General features: G+C 51.0%; 4 protein-coding genes across 6 annotated transcripts; 1 reads left to right on the forward strand and 3 right to left on the reverse strand.

Moving 5' to 3' along the window:
• Positions 1 to 689: 689 nt before the first annotated feature.
• Positions 690 to 12,917, reverse strand: LOC6594792 (vacuolar protein sorting-associated protein 13B). 3 transcript variants are annotated; one of them, XM_026984440.1, is made up of 13 exons: positions 11,536 to 12,917; positions 10,130 to 11,477; positions 9,299 to 10,056; positions 9,053 to 9,245; positions 8,390 to 8,985; positions 6,297 to 8,252; positions 6,007 to 6,231; positions 4,914 to 5,953; positions 4,487 to 4,849; positions 3,677 to 4,432; positions 3,129 to 3,613; positions 1,111 to 3,071; positions 690 to 1,052 (listed from the first exon to the last, which is right to left on the reverse strand). In XM_026984440.1, the coding sequence occupies exons 1-13, from the start codon at positions 12,814 to 12,816 to the stop codon at positions 831 to 833; spliced, it is 11,184 nt and encodes a 3,727-aa protein (XP_026840241.1). In that variant the 5' UTR covers positions 12,817 to 12,917; the 3' UTR covers positions 690 to 830. The 3 variants fall into 3 exon arrangements, with proteins under 3 accessions (XP_026840241.1, XP_026840240.1, XP_026840242.1); XM_026984439.1 differs by having other exon boundaries at positions 8,390 to 8,997; XM_026984441.1 differs by lacking the exons at positions 690 to 1,052; positions 1,111 to 3,071; positions 3,129 to 3,613; ... (6 more) ...; positions 9,053 to 9,245; positions 9,299 to 10,056 and having other exon boundaries at positions 11,013 to 11,131; positions 11,190 to 11,477.
• A 629-nt stretch (positions 12,918 to 13,546) lies between these two features.
• On the forward strand, positions 13,547 to 14,815 carry LOC6594791 (translation initiation factor eIF-2B subunit alpha). The gene is made up of 6 exons (XM_002020436.2): positions 13,547 to 13,596; positions 13,656 to 13,757; positions 13,811 to 14,022; positions 14,087 to 14,241; positions 14,297 to 14,567; positions 14,640 to 14,815. Exons 1-6 carry the CDS (start codon positions 13,563 to 13,565, stop codon positions 14,784 to 14,786), a joined length of 921 nt encoding a protein of 306 aa, XP_002020472.1. The 5' UTR covers positions 13,547 to 13,562; the 3' UTR covers positions 14,787 to 14,815.
• LOC6594790 lies at positions 14,808 to 15,461 on the reverse strand. Its single transcript, XM_002020435.2, has 2 exons — positions 15,298 to 15,461; positions 14,808 to 15,238 (listed from the first exon to the last, which is right to left on the reverse strand). Exons 1-2 carry the CDS (start codon positions 15,442 to 15,444, stop codon positions 14,984 to 14,986), a joined length of 402 nt encoding a protein of 133 aa, XP_002020471.1. The 5' UTR covers positions 15,445 to 15,461; the 3' UTR covers positions 14,808 to 14,983.
• On the reverse strand, positions 15,454 to 16,054 carry LOC6595013. Its single transcript, XM_002020434.2, has 2 exons — positions 15,804 to 16,054; positions 15,454 to 15,738 (listed from the first exon to the last, which is right to left on the reverse strand). The coding sequence occupies exons 1-2, from the start codon at positions 16,021 to 16,023 to the stop codon at positions 15,455 to 15,457; spliced, it is 504 nt and encodes a 167-aa protein (XP_002020470.1). The 5' UTR covers positions 16,024 to 16,054; the 3' UTR covers position 15,454.
• Positions 16,055 to 17,037: the final 983 nt, after the last annotated feature.

Below are 17,037 nucleotides of genomic sequence, written 5' to 3' on the forward strand. Positions count from 1 at the left end.
GCTTATGAATACCTCTACGACTGAGAACCGGACACAATAGGAGCCAAGTTTAGGGCAAGAAACGGGGGAGTCGTAAAATGCACACCTTTTATAAACATTAAACAATAGAAGGAAGGCATTTCAGTTCGTGTGTGCGAGTGTCTCGGTGCGGCGGTAGCTGTGGCTGTGGCTGTGCCTCCTCCCGGGACATGTCAAACACATAAAGAAGGTCAACCTGGGGCGTCAATAAGCGCCTTGTGCAGGCACCGAGCAACCAGCAACCGGTGTGTGGGGGCTGCTTGCGGCTGCGGTACGCCAGCCCCAGCCATAATTGAATCCTCAGTTTGTGCACTGACTCGCTGCTGAGCCAAGAAGCCACAACCACAGCCAAGCAGCCCAGCAGCCCAGCAGCCAGGCAGCGAAAGCGGAAAAAGGCGAACCGTTCCAATCGGCGGCTTTTGTGGACGTCAAGTACATTTTTACAAATTTCTGCTACTTGCATTGTTTTGGTCTAGATCGATTTATCTGTCCGCGCCATTAAAATGCATCCAAGTTCGAGCTGCAGTTCACTGGCGGAATGCCTGCACATAGTTTAAAGTTTTAGGTTTGTGGGTGGCTCCTAACCAAAATACAATTTATTAAATTGCATTTTGCGGAGCGAACTTTTGGCGCTTTAGCCAATGGGAGGGCTACCATCTTAAAGCTTGTTTATTACACTGCTTGGTTTTCCTATTTTTATTTCAAAAAGGTAACAAAAATTGTCTTTTGTTTTTGGCATAAAATATCGTACACATCAATTAAAACATAACTGGAGTTAGTCACGAGACTTCCTCCCTCCTAAATATACTTGGCTACTGTGAGGCCTGCATCCGACCGACTACCTTCAAGTAGTGGATCAGATGCCTGCCGTAGTTGGGTTGGATGTAGAATATACACTGCGTTTGGCGTTTCAAGTGGTAGTCCATCTCGTGTTCATTTAGCTGGAAAATATCGCTCAGCGAGTCGTTGGCTATCGTGTGCAGTCGAGAGGTATTCAAGAACTTCATGATCCGCTCATTGGTGTAGTTTATTTGCTGGAATTAAGACAAAGTTAATGCCCATACCGTTTTGAGCTGATTTGATTCCACTTACCCCTTCAAAGTCCTCCATCTGCTCTGGCTTGAGGCTCAAGTAAAACTTTGTGGGATCGTCGCGATCCTCTGCAACAGCCACCTTGCTCACTGCAGAGGCAAAGGTCAGATTATCGTTGTCCGACTCCATGATTGCCAGCACCGAAGTGGTCAGGAAGAGCAGAGCCGGGCGCAGCTGATCCCTGGCGAGCAGCGTGATCTCGCAGAAGAACAATATCTGAGCGCGGCGCAGCTCTTCTGGAAGATTGCTCCAGATGCGATACGAGCCGGGGTGCAGTGCCATGTTCCGAGAAACGCTGGGCTCCACCTGTTGCGGCATGGCGTTGAAGCCCACCGTGTGGAGAACGCCTTGCCCAGTGAGGGCCAGCATTTCGGCAGCTCCACTGATGGGTTTCGTGAAGGCTCCCACAATGCCCTTGGTAAGACCCGCAATGACACCCACAGAGCTCCGGGCTTCGAGGGTGTGATGTGCAAGTCCTCCCACGGCGCCCAGCAGACTGATGCCCAGGCCAGTCAGGCCTTGCGTGAGGCCATCGGCAAAGCCCTGGGGTCGGGCTCGTCGTCGGGCTTCCGTCAGTTCGATGTGTTCTGCGTCCAGAGTGAGCCTGTCCAGATTCCGTGCCACTGAACCGGCCAGCTTAGTAACCGAATTGACCGTGCCCGCCGTTACGTTACGCAGCAGAGAGGCAGAACCCTGTGTCACGCCCACCATAAAGCCCCAGGGCCCTCGAAACAGCCCCTGCACAGGCATCGAGATGAAGTCTCGGAGACCGGTGCTGAAGGAGCGAGCTAGCCCGCTGGGGCTTCCCAGAATCTCGAGGGAACCCACCACCCAGCCGGCTCCGAAAATAGCTCCACTGAGATAGTGCAGCCCCAAGGACTGTCCGAAGCGTAGGGGAACTGTAAGGATCTGCTGGCGCTCGTAGCGGGAGAAGGAGAGTGGAGAGTGGTCCAGGGCTATGTAAAGTCTGGAGGATGTGTGGACAGAAAGGAGCAGGCTGAGGGGCTCCACGGTGAAGCTGTTCAGGCGAAACGGCTCGGCTATATACAATGACTGCGCTACGACGTGGTCGGGCAAGAGGATTTGCCCATCGGGCAGCAAGCTCCTGTCTTGCTCCTCGCGGGGCGTGTGCACACAATGGGATGGCTCACATTCCACCAGTGTCTCCAGCAACTGATTCAGATAGGCATCCTCAATGTAGACACGAAACGGCTGTACATGACACCGCACAGACTGCAGCTGCCATTCGTCCTGGTACAAGTAAAACGTAAGCAGGGAGACTGGGCCACTCTGGGCCTGCTGCTTGTACATATCATCCAGGTCGTATACCGGCGGCAGGCCATTGTGACGCTCGTACAATTGCTCAGCACAGAGCAGAACAGGGAAATCGTATTTCCCGCTGGAGTACAACTGATTATCCACCTGCAGATTCGGCCACTGCAAGCGCAGCACTCGCTGATCTTCGTCGTCGTCGTAGGCCAGCATGGAGTCGTCTGCATAGACATTACACACCTCCGTCTTTAAGTAGTCCTTCTCCCGACTGTCCGTCTGGAGGCTGAACACAAAGCGCTTCACGAATATTCGTATCTTGATCTGTGGCGGGGACTCGCATTCCTCGCTAAAATGGGCACAGCCCACAATGTCCGGCAATGGATCGCTGGCATCAGTAGCCGTAGCTGACGCCGTAGCAGTAACAGTCTCGATCTCGTCCAACTGTCTTTCCGAATCCTGCTCTGAGGGCAGCAAACGATTCTCTGGTTTTGTCAACCGTGAGCGTAGATCCTTCACAGAAAACTCCAGCTGCTGGGTTATGTAGTAGATGTTGACGCGTATGACGCGATGCTTATCACAGACGACCACCTTCACTTCGCCATGATTCGGCACATGCAAGAACTTCTTCCACGACTTGTCGGTCCTTATGGGCTTTGACCAGCCGAGTTTCTTCTTGCCACAGGACTTTTCTGAAAGCAGGAACCTCTTTTAGATGTATTGCACTTTTGAGTGAGAGTAAAACCCACCATTATATACAGCTAACGACAGATTACACATGGTAAACTCCACATCGGGAAAGTTGGCGTACATCTGCGGCGGGGTGTAGTAACATTTACTGTTCGGCGAGACCAACTGATTCCATTCAAAATGCCTCCCAACGAACTCGGAGTTTGTGCAAGTCACATTGCTGTTGCCGGAGGCACTCGTCTGGGCCACAATGAACTTCACATTCGTGCTGTTGCTGATGATCAGTGCCGGGGCCGTATCGCGGAATATATTCAGATAATGGACATTGTCCTTCTCAATGAGAGTGATCATGAATGGCACCGATTCCCGTCCAGACTGCAGGCTGAAGCAGCGTCTCGTGAAGGGTATGGCCAGGGGAATGGGTATAGATATGTCGCGACTACCAGCCACACTGAAGCACAGAAAGTAGACGAAAGCCGTATCACAGGTATGATTAGCCGCATGGGCATTAAGATCGTAGAAAACGTCCATCGTCACTCCAACGCTGCTGGGCGGGAAGAGAAGAGAACATAAATAAGTAATTCGGTACATAGACCGGATCTCTCACCAATTCTTTGCCCCATCCACAGATACGAGACTGCGACTCTTGTTGGCCATGCTGAACGCATTCACTTCCTCCCTTGTGGAGGTCTCCTTGTGATCCATGGTCAAGGGCAGGGCATTCAGAGAGACATCTGTGAAATTGGTGATTACGAATTTGGAGCGCAGCTTAAATACACGGCGCCCATCCTCCAGCCTATACTCCAGCATCATTCGCAGCACCTCCTCGTTTCGCACCACCACGATGTCCACAAAGGAATTACAGCGGAGCATCATGCTCCGCTTGGGGCTGTTCTCCACTGTCTTGGTCTGTTCCTCCAGGTAAATGGGCGTCGAGGCGATCCAATTGCAGCCAAAAGGCACATCAATTGTGAACAGACCGCACAATTTGGGCACCATTTCCAGACAGTTGGCGTTCAGTTGATGGCGCTCGCGGTCCCTGGTCTGGCAGATGCTCAGGTCCAGACCGGTGGCATTGATGAGCGTTCCCCAGGCAGAAACCTCCAATCCCAAAGTGCAGGAAAAGTCCCGCGTGGCCTTTAAGCGGTATTCCACATCGAATGCGTTGGTCAGTGACACACGGCGAAGCACGCGCGATTCCTCATCGTCGCTCAGCGGCCACTTGGGCTTCACCGTCTTCCCCAGCTTGTGCAGCGAGTTCTCAATCGTCCACTGAGCGGGATCGAAGTAAAAGAACTTGTGCCAGTCCATGGTCTTGAGCATGAGTGTATAATCCTCCTGGGAGGTGCTGCACAAGGGAGCCCTGGAACAAAATGCATTTAGAGATACCCGTGCGACAGGATGTGTGATAACCTACGGAAACTGAAAGCCAACGCGATGCTCTGTGCTGTGCGTGGTAGCCGTCTGCAGAGACATCCTTCCGCCATGGGCTGTGATCTTGGAGCTCTGCCCACTCGTACTTTCTGTGGCCTGAAGATCGTCGATCAGCATGTTGCATATCTCGAAGATGGGCCAAATGCAAATCAATATCTTTTGCGGATGAAAGTCCGGTTCGGCTGAGTCCAAAACCACATCCTCGCGCAGGATGCGCACCCACACGCTGACAAACTGCTGGACGGGGTTTTGCATGGGCACCTTGACCAGCCAAGGCAGATTATTGTTAGTTTTTAAAGGAATATCTCCAGTGCGTCCTTTGCCGAGACCAGCCGCTAACTTAAGACTGCGGAATGAAGTAATCCAGATAATCCAGTCAAAAGTGCGAGAATAAATTGGCATGTTCTTACCGCAAGTTAATGTCTCCATTACGCACCACCGTATGATAGAAGGATGCCCTTCCCCTGGCCAAAAGCAGGTGCTCGTGTGGTCTCGTATTCTCGTCGTAGCGTTTTCCCTCTTGGCGGAATTCGGTGATCAATTCAAAGGGCACCATGCTGATCAGCTCAATCTGGCCCTTCACCAGTATATAGATCTGCGTGGCGGACAGTTTTCCCACCTTGATTGTGATGCAACACTTTCCCACCCGCAGATGACGCACTCTCTGCTCCTCCTCGAATTTCAGGGCTATGGGCACCGAGCTGCTGGCCTCCATCTGCTTGGTCTCTGGATTCCGAATGAAGAACGTGAGCTCTTGCCCTTGCGAAAAGCTGCGGAACTGGTAGAGCTGCAGCTCATGGGGTGCCAGGGATATTTGCTCGTTCGTGCCCGTCTGCCCGAAGCTTAGGCCCGCCTGCATGCGGTTGACCACCACGCACTTGGGCATTAAAGTGTGACGGATCTCGCTCTGGCGCAGCACTTCCAGCCAGTGATGCTTGGAGCTGAGCAGAGTGTGGATCATGTAGGGACCGCAGTTGAAGCGGAGCTTGTCCAGCAGAAAGTTCGCTTTCAGCGAGCGCGGAGAGTGGGTGAACATCGCGTAGCTGGAGAATTTCATAGGCTCCACGATGTCCAGCATGTTGAGGAAGCCATAGTCCAAGCACTTCACGCGCGCGCGGAAGTCCGTCTCCAGACTGAAGTCATTCCTGGCATAGACAGCCGAGTGTACCTGCAGATCTCCCACGTGCACTGTGAGAAAGGTCTGTGGGGAGTCTATTGACCGCTTGGGGGAGTATTCTTTCAAAAGCGAAGGCAGTTCCCCCTTGCCATCCGGCTGATTCAGAAGGTTTACTTCCATGTCCTGGCAACAGAGCAGCAGCTGCAGCCTGGGCACTGTCTCTGCCCTGAAGATGGTATCGATGCGCATGCAGCCCACAAGAACCTTTGGATGCAATATGAAATCGTTGTCTGCATCGGTCTTAAAGGCCTGCTCAATGCGACTGCTGTCGATCTGTAGAATAATAGAATAATAATGTCATTGTTTCAATTAGAAACATTACGCACAGAATGGAAATCTTCATCCTCATCTCCTTCAAAGCAGGTGCCATCGACAGAAATCAGCGACTGCAGAATGACCACTCTCCAGATGTTCGCACAGATCTGACGATCTTGTGGGGATAGCTGCTTGGTGGCCGTCTCCGACAGCTGGAAGTCGCAGTAGTGCAGAAAAGTCTCGTGCGTTTCACTGAAGTACTCCATGCTGCACTTGATGTGTATGGGGTTTGAGACCTTTAAGGAGAAATCAATTGACTAGACTGCCGGAAGCAGAGTGGATCTCAGAGCGCGCAACTTACTGGCATGGGAATCGGATAGATGTGGATGCTGGTCATCTGGCGTGGCTGTGGATAGCGCCAGCAGATAATCCCGTAGTTCTTCTTGATGATCTGCACCTGGTAGGGCATAGGCAGCACGGACTCGGAGTTCAAGTAGACAAATTGGAAGGCGCCCGCCCTGAGGTCGTCCTGATAGAATTCTGCTTTAGTTTTCAGCGAGCGTTTGCAGCGCCCGATCGAGTCGATCGATGGATTGCACTTGATCAGCGCTCCGGGTGCAATCTCTGCTGGAGTGCCCATTGCCGGACGATGTTCCAGAAAGCCCTGCCACTCCTGATGGGCATACTCAAGGATCCGGCCGAGACCTTCATGTGCCTTTTGCAGTTGCAGAATACTCCAAACACTCGCATCGACGTGCAGAAAGTGTAGCTTGAGAGTGGCGTTGATCAAGAGATCGTCACACCATGGCTCGCTGACCAGATCCACGGACAAACGCATCAACAGGGGATGCAGGAAGATCTTCTCGCCAGCCTGGATGTAGAAGGAGCCCATCGTCGATCTAATGACGGCCTTCTGGGGACGCGGATTGAACTTGATGCTGGTGCTAAAGTCCAGCCAAACGGAGCTGCATTTGTAGGACCGTTCCTCGTCGCAGAGCGTGATGGTGACCTGATCAAAGGACAGATTCAATCGGTCCGCATTGTAGCAGTGGTTCTTCATCTGCCGCAACTGTGTGCCCTGGACCACAGGCCGCTCGCTGCGCACCGCGAAGCAGGGAGTCTCGAGGAGCACGTTGTAAATGCGGATGACATTGTTGACCAGTTGCTGGATGCTCGTCTCGCACAGGCGCAGCACTATGGGCTTGCGCACCTCCACATCCACTTCGGTTTGATGGATGCGATCGCACTGGGACCGCACAGTGAGCAGCGGTGGGGGAATCCCCGAACTGCTGAGAGTACCTGGCAGGGTGTCAAACACAGACTCATTGAAGGGGTCCACCGAAGGGTCCGTACCAGGAGTGGCCACAGTTACGTTTAGATTGAAAATGGATGCCTGCGTGATGGTTGCCTTCAGACTTTGGGTGCACATATAGCTGGGCTGCGAGACTGTCAACAGAATGAGCGGCTTCATCACTGGCTGCTCCAGTTCCTCCAGCTCCAGGACTTCGTAGATCTTTAGCACAAATATCCCAGCCACAAAGGAGACACTTTGCGGGTAGCGTACGCCACTCGGTTGCAGCTCCTCCTGCGATTTCTGAGTTCCCTTTACACGACCCCCTCCCACGTGTATTCCGGAATCACTTTGGCAGGAGCCCACAAAGACTTCGCTGCTGCTCCTGGCATCCACGAAACTGGAACGACTTCGCTTGGCGCTGGACCGGCCCGAATGGCCAGAGTGTCTTAGCCGACTGCTCTTGGCCGAAATGTCCACGGGGGTGCACGTGATGCTGTGCGTTGACTGTGATGACAGCTCCGTCAGCGAAGGCGACTCTTTGGCATACATCTGATCGAGGACACTGTACAAACGCTGGAAGCGCACTAGGATGCAGGATATCAGATTGATTTGGTGTGTGGTCAGAGTGGCCACAAAGTCCGTCACACAGTTGTACTCCACACTCTGGCCGCAGACGAAAAACCGATCGTAGATAATGGCCGGGGCATAGACCATGATGAAGTCGAAGTCCCTGAATATATCCATGTGGTCCAGCTCAGTGGGACGTGTCTGGTTGTTCCACTCGAAGGCCGGATTGTTGTGCTCACTGGCCAGACTCTTTTCCATGTGATACTTTTGGGTCTGCAGCCAGTTCCCAGTGGACAGGGATACATTTCTGACGCTCAGCTCGTACTGACGATCCTCGACCAGGGCTCCGGGGGTGCTCAGCATGTTCAGTTCGGCGGCCTTCTGGTAGATGTCCTGGCGAACCAGTTGCCGCACTAAAGGATTCTCCAGGCTAGGCGTTAGCTGCACAGTCTCAATCTACGACAAGAAACAAAGGAATGTGGTTAGATCGCTTAAGGATCGATGGTATGAGTGTCGTGAATAGAGACGGTCGTGTTTAGGTGGCGCTCCTGCTCCTGCTCGATTGATGATCAAAAGATGATCAAAACTCTTACCCTTAGCAACAAGACACTGCAGCACTTTCTGCCCGTGGCCAATGGCAGGTAGATATAGATTCCTTTGCTGTTCAGATGCACCATGGGCAAGTCCTGAACGGTGGTTAAGCGGCTCTCAATAGCTGGTGCCTGATGATTGCCCCTCATTATTTCTATCACTCCGCACAGGGGAATCACAAAGTCTGTGATTTGATCCAGGTCGAGGACCATTTCAATGGGCTGCAGTTCGATCAGCAGCTCAGAGATTGTGTGCTGCCTATTGCGGGGATTTCTGGCTCCAATCTTCGAGTACAGATCCTGCAGGCTGACGGTGGTAACCACCACACTAATCAGCGGCAAATTGCCGCTGTCGCCCAGCATTTTGACGTAGAAGCCATCCTTCTGGAGCCACTCCCCGTGCGGCTTGGCCTCGTAGTAGTTGAGTCCCAGGTTCTCCACTTTGGTGGTGACCTTCGTAAAGTCCGAATGCTTGTCCACGTTCAGTAGTAGATCTTCGAAAGTCACGACAACCTTGTTCTGTTTGCGATCGGTGGGGCTCTCCATTTCGAAGCTGATCCGTGGTATGGTCCACTGGCAGAAGAATATCAGCGAGACATCTAAATTGGGAACTAAAATAGACTTAAATGTTGGCCGAAATGAGCTCGGGTCTGTGTCTTGTATCACCATTTTTCGCTTGAGGGGGCTCAAAGTTGGGATCCAATTCCAGAAACTCCTTTATCACGGGATAGGTTTGGGAGCTGCCCGTATAAACCTCCAGTCGGGGACCCGAGCTCCATTTGACATTGCCATCCTCTTCAGGACTGAGAGATCTGTGAATCTCGGAAACGATTTGAAAATGCTCGTGTAGAAGTTTCACCTGGAATATCGTGCGATTAGATGGTTACTCGATTGTTATGTAGAATGGTTTACCCTTCGAGCAAAAACATTAATGGGCGACATGTCCACGTGCACATTTATTGAGTAAGTACCAAAGCCTCGCTGTTCTACAGGTTTATCGGAGGTCTGGTCCTGCTTCTGATCCACCGCGGCCGTCTTCTTCGAATGAAGGGATCCCGGAAGCTTCTCCTCGATTGGCTTATAGGACATGGCCAGAGTGATGGTAGTCCTGACTGGTGCCAAAACCTCTTCTGATATGTCTCCCCTGCAGTAGCAGACATTCAAGTCGTTCAGATCCGTGACCCAGTTGACCAGATCTGCTTCGGCATCCACCAAAATGACACTCCTGATATTCCCACGGGAAACGAAATCGCAGTTGCTGGACTTGATTTTCATGCGGGGCAGCCGTATGGACGTGTATTCCACATCCGACTCTGCGGGCCTCCTGCGCACCATGAGCTCGCACACGTCTACCCGGATCTGGGCAATCTCTGCGAGCACTACCATGGAGCCGAGACGCTTCGCCAGCTGACCAAGATCTAGAGCATTCTTCCGCGGCTTGCTGTCCATCAATAAACCGGTTACTGGTTCCATCTGTGTGTGCCTCTCATCCCGCTCGGAGCTGAGATGCACTGTCTCCTCAGGGACGGAGATCTTGCGGCTATTGTTGCGGCTGATTCGACGCGGTTGAAGGGGCAACGCTGTGGCAGATATCGTGGAATAGTTTGACACCGATTGAGGAAAATGATGCTCGGACTGGCTTGCGGCAGCATCCACATCCATTTCGATCTCTGAAATAAAACGAAAATTTAGTTTAGAAAACAGAAATCTTCAATCTTCAGGCTTTATTCCCTGAAGGCATACCATTTTCCGTTGATTTCCTTTTCGTTGTGTGCTCTGGGAACTTGAGAAACTGCAGGAGATATATATCTATGGTAAAGCGACAATGCTCCACCCACAGACACATAACCGTCCCGGGCATCTGCTCCTGTTGCTGCAAGGCTGTCTCCTGCAGTGGCAGTGGCAGCTGCAGCTGCACCTCTAGCCACTTGTTGTTCAGGTTCTTGGTGGTGGACAGCACCACGTTGCGCATGTTCATCTTCGTGTGGTAGGCATCTGTGTTGAGGCTTCGCAGCGACGCATTTGCCGATAGATGCGTGTGATACTTGTGGAAATTCAGTCGCAGTTTTGTGGCCAGCGTTTGCAGCTTGATCACATCCGAACTGGCAGTGGATTGCGCCACAAAATGGGACACAGCACAGAGCTCTGTGCCGTTGAAGCTCGCTATCAGCGGAATGATGCGCTTGGCGAGGATCAGCTCGCGCTTCGAGAACTCTATAGTCAGGATCTCCGACTGAATCTCCGCCGTTTCCAGCGCAGCATCGTTTGGTCGCCAGAGATGGGGGAGCAGGAGGCGATTAACGTTCAACTGCATCCGGGGAATGTTCAGCAGCTTGGCGCGGCCGTTCTCGGGCGTGGTATTCAGGATCATCAGCGTGATATTCTTCACACTGAATCTGTAGCAATTGTAGCACGAATTGAGGAGCTCTCGCGGCTTGTCCTGCAGCTGGGTGATCAACTGGACCAGACGGTGTGCGTTCACTGGCTTGCACAGCGTGCCCTCGACTAGGGGTAGTCTTAGCTGGAGATATGGCAGCAGGGATTGCTTGACCGTGGTCGACAGCTGATGCTGATTGGCTGCCGAGGACTCTTCTGGCTGCTGGCGCGGATACAGCTGAATGGTCATGTTCCGCAGCTCGATCTTGTAGTTGCAGGTGGGAGCGAATCCAATGAGGTACTCCAAGTCCGCCAAGGTCATGTCTGTGTTAAAGTGCTCCTCGTGCTGGGGCTCCTCCCTGACCGACTCTGAATGATATCCCGAGTAATCGTAAGGACGCAATAAATCGCTAATTACATTCTTAACCTGGAGAAATGACTGTGAGAAGTGGAAAGTAATCCCAGCGGATAGTAGACGATACTGAACGCGCAGTCCCAGGTCCTTCAGCTGGCTCTCGGCCAGGGGATGGCTGTTCGGCTTTGGGGCCCGGTACTCGACAATATCGAACGACAGCACGGGGCTGCGGAAGAGCATATACTCATCTGTGTTCCTGGCCACGTAGTCCTCGTAGTTGTGGCGGCACCAGGTGCGATCCGAGAACATAAAGTGCTCGTCGAACAGGCTCTTGTCGATGAATGTGCGCCCCTTTAAAGACTGCAATAAAATCGTGGAAAATGCAACTTTCTGTCTCACAAATGAATGGTCGGCTCACCTCCTGGGTATTGACCAACACCCGATCGACTGGATCCTCGCTCCTGTATGCCCCCAAGGGCTCCATGCAAAGGCTCGAGAGCCCCGCCTTGACGTTCGTCCAGTCGTTCTCCTTCAACTGCGATCTCTCGTAGTAGATGCCGCCCAAGCTGATGCGCAGGATGGGTGTATAGCGGATCCGCTTTATCCCTCCCATGGCCTGATCGGTGAAGAACTCCGAATTCTTCAGCTGAAAGTTCAGCTCCTCAGCATATATGCCTATATCGAAGGCATGGCCAATGGTCTCCTCTGGGTCGGGGTCGGGGACCTGCGACTCGAAGCTGGGCAAAAGGTTCCAGGCCCACCACAGATAACTCTGACCCTCGGGCTGTGTACCCCCCACCGGAACTTCGTTGCCCTCCGCTGTTTCCTCTGGATCGTCTGGGTTGAGAGCTTCCTCCTCCATCTCCGCAGGCTTGAGTTCGAGCAGCATTTTGACCAACCTCATGACCATCGGGAATTGCAGCGAGGACACGTTAATGTCCAACGCTTTGGTGAAGACCCCGATTCTGGTCGTGCTCGAGGTGCTGACTGTGGTGGCATTGTACTTGCGCAGGACGCGACATTCCAGGGTGCAGCGATAGAGGACCGGCTCCTGGCACACCTCAATCCTTCCGGCCGTGTTCCGCTTATCGAGGCAGATGGTAAGATCGGATATCTGCAGTAGTTTGCGCATGGAAACCGACACAGGGTGCACGTCCACCATTGTGGGCTTCCAGTTCTCGCCGGCGGGGCTAAAGTTCATGCACTGGACATTCATGGACACGACAATGTCGTCTTCGACGTACTTCAGAATGATGTTGTGGCACTGCAAGGTGATGTTGTTGATTATCTTTTTGACCACGACTGAGCTACTGGCGGGGGCAGCACCCTGCTGTTCAGCCTCCACTGCGGCTTTTTTCGCCTTCCGGCGCTGCTCCTTTTGGTACGAGGCACGACGCTGCCTGCTCTCATTGTCCGGCAGCTTGGCCACAAACTCAATTGTGTTTATGATAATTTTCACCGGCTCCGACATGAGCTTTGTCCATGGCACCTGGATGCTCAGCTCGTGGATGTGCCCCGAAACGAGCTCCACGGGTAGATTGAGCTCCTCCTCCAGCACCTCCAGGCGCAGGTCGAGGTTCTGAAACGTCACCTCACCCTCCCACAGTGACACCTGGGCATCTTCGTCACGGAAATTCTTCACATACTTGGCCACGTAGCTTAGCAGAATCGGGGTGATGTAGGACTCTAGCTTGAACATGGTTGTTCCCGTCCTTCAGTTTTCCACGTCGATTCTCACGCGCTGAAGATTCACTCCAGACGTCGGGCTGCCGTCGCGTTTAAAGGTATTTGAAGCACATGCTGTAAATTTTGTGTCGAGTCGTTGCTAAGCCAAAAATAAAATAAAGCAAATATTACCTGTAATTTTTTGTAGATTGTTTACGTTTTAGCCCCGGCAAGCAGTGTTGGCAACGGACGTTTACATTAGAGGTGGAGAAACATCGATGTTAGCAGAAGGCTAACTAGAGGCTGCTAGCCCTCCTCGCGACCAACCGACCGATTGGTGCTGCTGCAAGACGAGCGGCGCGTTAACAGAACCAAACAGGAACATGCAGGAAAGATAGCTGATAGACTGATATTCGAGGAAAATTACTAAAAGAACTAAGCATGCATTCAAAATACAAGTACTAATACATTTACTAAATAAGGGGGAAAGGTACGTGAGTTATTTAATAAGAGAAAGGGTATTAGTGGTTGGCAGAATGTGGTAGAGGGAATTAAAATCATAGCGTAAAACCCTAAAATGTTCATGCAGGAACAACGGATAGTTTCTAGTCAGGATATAAATTAAGTATATAGGTTATTTGAAAAACATCGATAAAAACAGCGATGTCCGCAACCATCGATGTTTCTCCAGGTCTAATTTACATCACTGCTTTGGCCGCGAACAGCTGTTTCATTGTTGACGTGCAGCAACAGTTTTATGTTTTAGCAAACTTTATCAAAATGCCACAAATTATTGAATCTGGCAAGGACTTTGGTAAGCATTAATCGTGCATTAGCTTGCTCTTCAAACTATAAATCGTCGACTTCTCGCAGATGTGGTCAAATACTTCCTGCAGCTCCTGGACAAGGACAAGGATATGTCGTACGGCATTGCGGCCATTAGGACGCTCCTTATGATATTGGAGAAGAAACAATGTGCGTAAGGCTGTCAGAGAGGCATTTCTTATGGTAACACATATACCTTTTAGTTGGGACGATCCACATTCTGCACACGACCATGAGGGAGGCGGTGGCAGCCATGCGGAATACGGATTTGTCTATAGCAGCCATCGTGTCGGCCGGCGAACTCTTCTGTCGGTTCATAACGCTCAGTCTGGACGATAAGCATATGGAAGAGTGCCGCCTAATAATGCTCAATCGTGGTAAAATCTTTCTGGACAAATTGGACAACTCTCGCCAGGTAGATTTCGCTGATCTACACATATAGATGCGTAGTGTAATCCGTAGTATTTATGCCCTTCCAGGTGATTGGACAGCAGGCGCAACGTTTTATTAGCGACGGCTGCCGCATATTGACACACTCGAGATCCCGAGTTGTGCTCAAGGCTCTTATTACAGCCTCGCAAAACAAAAAGTCCTTCCACGTGTACGTTACTCAGGGCGGCACAGGAAACTCTGGGTGGGTACCAACTAACTGTCTACGGATTCCATAAATTCTCAGATTTTATCATCAGGGAGGAGATGATCCGCGACTTGAATGCGGCTGGCATCGCCTGCACTTTAATACTGGACTCCGCCACAGGCTATGTAATGGAATCGGTTGACTTTGTGATGGTGGGTGCCGAGGCAGTGGTTGAAAGCGGCGGCATTATTAACCGAATTGGAAGCTACACAATGGGCCTGTGTGCGCGGGAGATGAAAAAGCCCTTCTACGTACTCGCTGAGAGCTTCAAGTTCACGCGTCTCTATCCATTAAATCAGCGCGATCTGCCCGATGAGTACAAGGTAAGTGCAGGATCCGTGGCAGCAGTCGATCCGATCCGATCCCCTTTCTGACTGGACTGGTATCATTTGCAGTACTCGCGCAAGCATCTCAACGATGTCTCCAAGGTCCATCCCCTGGTGGACTACACACCTCCGGTCTACATTACGCTGCTCTTCACCGATCTGGGCATACTGACGCCCTCGGCAGTGAGCGACGAGTTGATCAAATTGTACATGTAAACAATAAACAAAAAAATAATATATGCATAGCAATTGTTCTTGTTGAATACATACAAATACAGATAAATAGGGGTTACATATTGCCATTGCTGAGGATTTACATACAATATATACACATATGTACATATATGTATATATAAAATAAAGCTAATTAATTAAGCCCAGTTACTTCTTAAATTTATGTTATGTGCTTTGCTTTAAAATGGCATCTCGTTCGCATAGTTGGCATCGACATCATCTTCTGCGTCCCAGTCCAACCCCCAGCGGTCGTACGAGTCTAGGCTGTAGTGGGAAGCCTCACTGTTGTTGCCATCCTCATTGGAGTACTCGCTGTTGTACTCCAGATCGTCTGAATAGCTATCGCTGCCACTGTCCTCGCCCATGTCGTGCTCATCATGCACTCCCAGTTGGTCATCGAAAGCATCATCCATATCATCCAAATCGCTTGCATTCTGCAAAGAGAGTTTACGTTTATATAAGGCTTTCTTTGACCCGGGTGGTTTTTACTCACAAATTGTCCCGACTGTATGTTGATTTCAATCTGCAAACGTATATCCATAACCAGAAATGCTGTGGTGACCAGAATCGGTATGGTCAGACGACTTTTCCAGGCCAACTCAGTGAGAAATAAGAAGATATTGCCGAAAGTAGAGTCCATTGTGCTGCCACTAGTGATCGCCTTCCGCTTCCACTTCAGTGTGCTCCTCTTCGCGCTGCTCAAGAGCGTCGTGTTCCACTATGCGAACGGTTTCGCCCACTGTTAGGGCTTGGACAGGAAGCAAGTGACGATGCAGCCGACCACTGTCGATCGGCGTATCAAGCTCCAGTAGCTGTTCAAATATTGTGACTGGTACGCCGTTGGCCGACAGGAGAGATCGCATGCAATCCTGCCGCTTGTCCTGCAAATTTTCCAATAACTTGCTGCCCTTTTGCACCTTGGCCAACTTCCGCTCTGAAAATTCAGTTGTCTTTAGCAATTAAGCGTGTAAGTACACATTCCATATGGAATATTCTCACCTAATAGTTCCAAATAGTTACTAGAATCAGGCAATGGGTCGTGCAGGTTCCTATCATTGCTGTTCTTAATATTTTCAAAGTCTTTTTCGTTGCCTTCCTGGTTCTGGTCGTGAGCTATGAAATTATCTTCAAAACTGTCACAGTTGCTTGAGAATTCTGTGTTTCCCTGATCAGTTTTTGTATCTTTCAATTGCCAGGGATCGGCGCTGCCCGTTGACATCTTTAACGCACCTACTTAATAAATTTAACTCTCGAAATATATATATGAAACTGTTTGTACGTAGTTTTTGTTGTGAAGATTAAAGAGACCGAAATATACCATCTCACATATACAATATACCGAAAAATATACCGATGAAAAAACTAATTTAACCCACTCAAGGCCCCAAACTTTTTTTTTTAATTTTCGTTTGACGCTTCATGGTACGGGCGCGCGGGGCTATTACTTCAATTCTCTTTTCCGCTACCTTCGCCTCCGAAATGCTACTCGGCTTCGTCAATGCCTCGGTCAGCGTCGAGTCGGTGTGTCTCGAGAGAAAGAATACAAAAACAAAATATGAATCGTCTGCGTGCCGAAACCGTAGGGCAGCGTGGTCGCGGTAGAGACGAAGTACAGGCGAAAAGGGAATTGAAACTCCGCGCGCTCCCTCGTGCCTTTTGGGTTCTAATGTTAGGACCCGCCATAGAACAGCTTTTTGGTCGCTCATGCAACATCTTGGTATTGTATAGTCTTTGGTGACACGCATTAAATGTAAGATAATAATAGGATAGGCCACAGCTTAGGAGCAAAATACATAAGAACACCACACTCTTGGCCGATGAGCCAGAAGCCGGAAAATTGACAGCGTGCCGCTCCAAGCTGAGAGGACCATCTCGCCTACATCGTGGTTGCACGTTACAGAGTTGCCTTTATCAGTTAACGCTCTAGCAGTTAGGCTGTCGCAAGTTGCTGCCTCTGCTGCTGACCACTGCAAGTACTGGCACTGGCATTGGCTGGTGCTGGCGCAGTATGTCCTCCTACTTTAACCTCTAGCGCGTCTGATGACTCCATCGACTCCTTTGTAAACGGCTTCCACAATGCCCTTGCGCCACTCTCTTCGGGGCAAGGCTGGATCGCAGATGAAGTCCGTCCTCTGGCACCGTTTCTCTCGGCGCACAAGTGTAGGCAGGTACTCCAAGACCCACCTCTTCCAGAAAGGGTCCCTCATTAGTCGCGCTATACGCCACTGCTTGC

This window comes from Drosophila persimilis, unplaced genomic scaffold (genome assembly GCF_003286085.1).
Source record: "Drosophila persimilis strain 14011-0111.01,24,50 unplaced genomic scaffold, DperRS2 tig00000000-arrow-pilon, whole genome shotgun sequence".
In the NCBI taxonomy this organism is placed as follows: domain Eukaryota; kingdom Metazoa; phylum Arthropoda; class Insecta; order Diptera; family Drosophilidae; genus Drosophila; species Drosophila persimilis.

Excerpts from the sequence above, each read along its gene's own strand:
- LOC6594790 (XM_002020435.2), bottom strand. The coding sequence starts at position 15,444 with ATGGACTCTACTTTCGGCAATATCTTCTTATTTCTCACTGAGTTGGCC. Across the intron at positions 15,239-15,297 it reads ACATACAGTCGGGACAATTT|AATGCAAGCGATTTGGATGA; the intron begins GTGAGTAAAAAC and ends CTCTCTTTGCAG.
- LOC6594792 (XM_026984439.1), bottom strand. The coding sequence starts at position 12,816 with ATGTTCAAGCTAGAGTCCTACATCACCCCGATTCTGCTAAGCTACGTG. Across the intron at positions 11,478-11,535 it reads TGTTGGTCAATACCCAGGAG|TCTTTAAAGGGGCGCACATT; the intron begins GTGAGCCGACCA and ends ATTTTATTGCAG. Across the intron at positions 4,433-4,486 it reads CGCGTTGGCTTTCAGTTTCC|GGCTCCCTTGTGCAGCACCT; the intron begins GTAGGTTATCAC and ends ATTTTGTTCCAG.
- LOC6595013 (XM_002020434.2), bottom strand. The coding sequence starts at position 16,023 with ATGTCAACGGGCAGCGCCGATCCCTGGCAATTGAAAGATACAAAAACT. Across the intron at positions 15,739-15,803 it reads TAACTATTTGGAACTATTAG|AGCGGAAGTTGGCCAAGGTG; the intron begins GTGAGAATATTC and ends CTGAATTTTCAG.
- LOC6594791 (XM_002020436.2), top strand. The coding sequence starts at position 13,563 with ATGCCACAAATTATTGAATCTGGCAAGGACTTTG. Across the intron at positions 14,023-14,086 it reads AATTGGACAACTCTCGCCAG|GTGATTGGACAGCAGGCGCA; the intron begins GTAGATTTCGCT and ends ATGCCCTTCCAG. Across the intron at positions 14,242-14,296 it reads GGCGGCACAGGAAACTCTGG|GGAGGAGATGATCCGCGACT; the intron begins GTGGGTACCAAC and ends TTTTATCATCAG.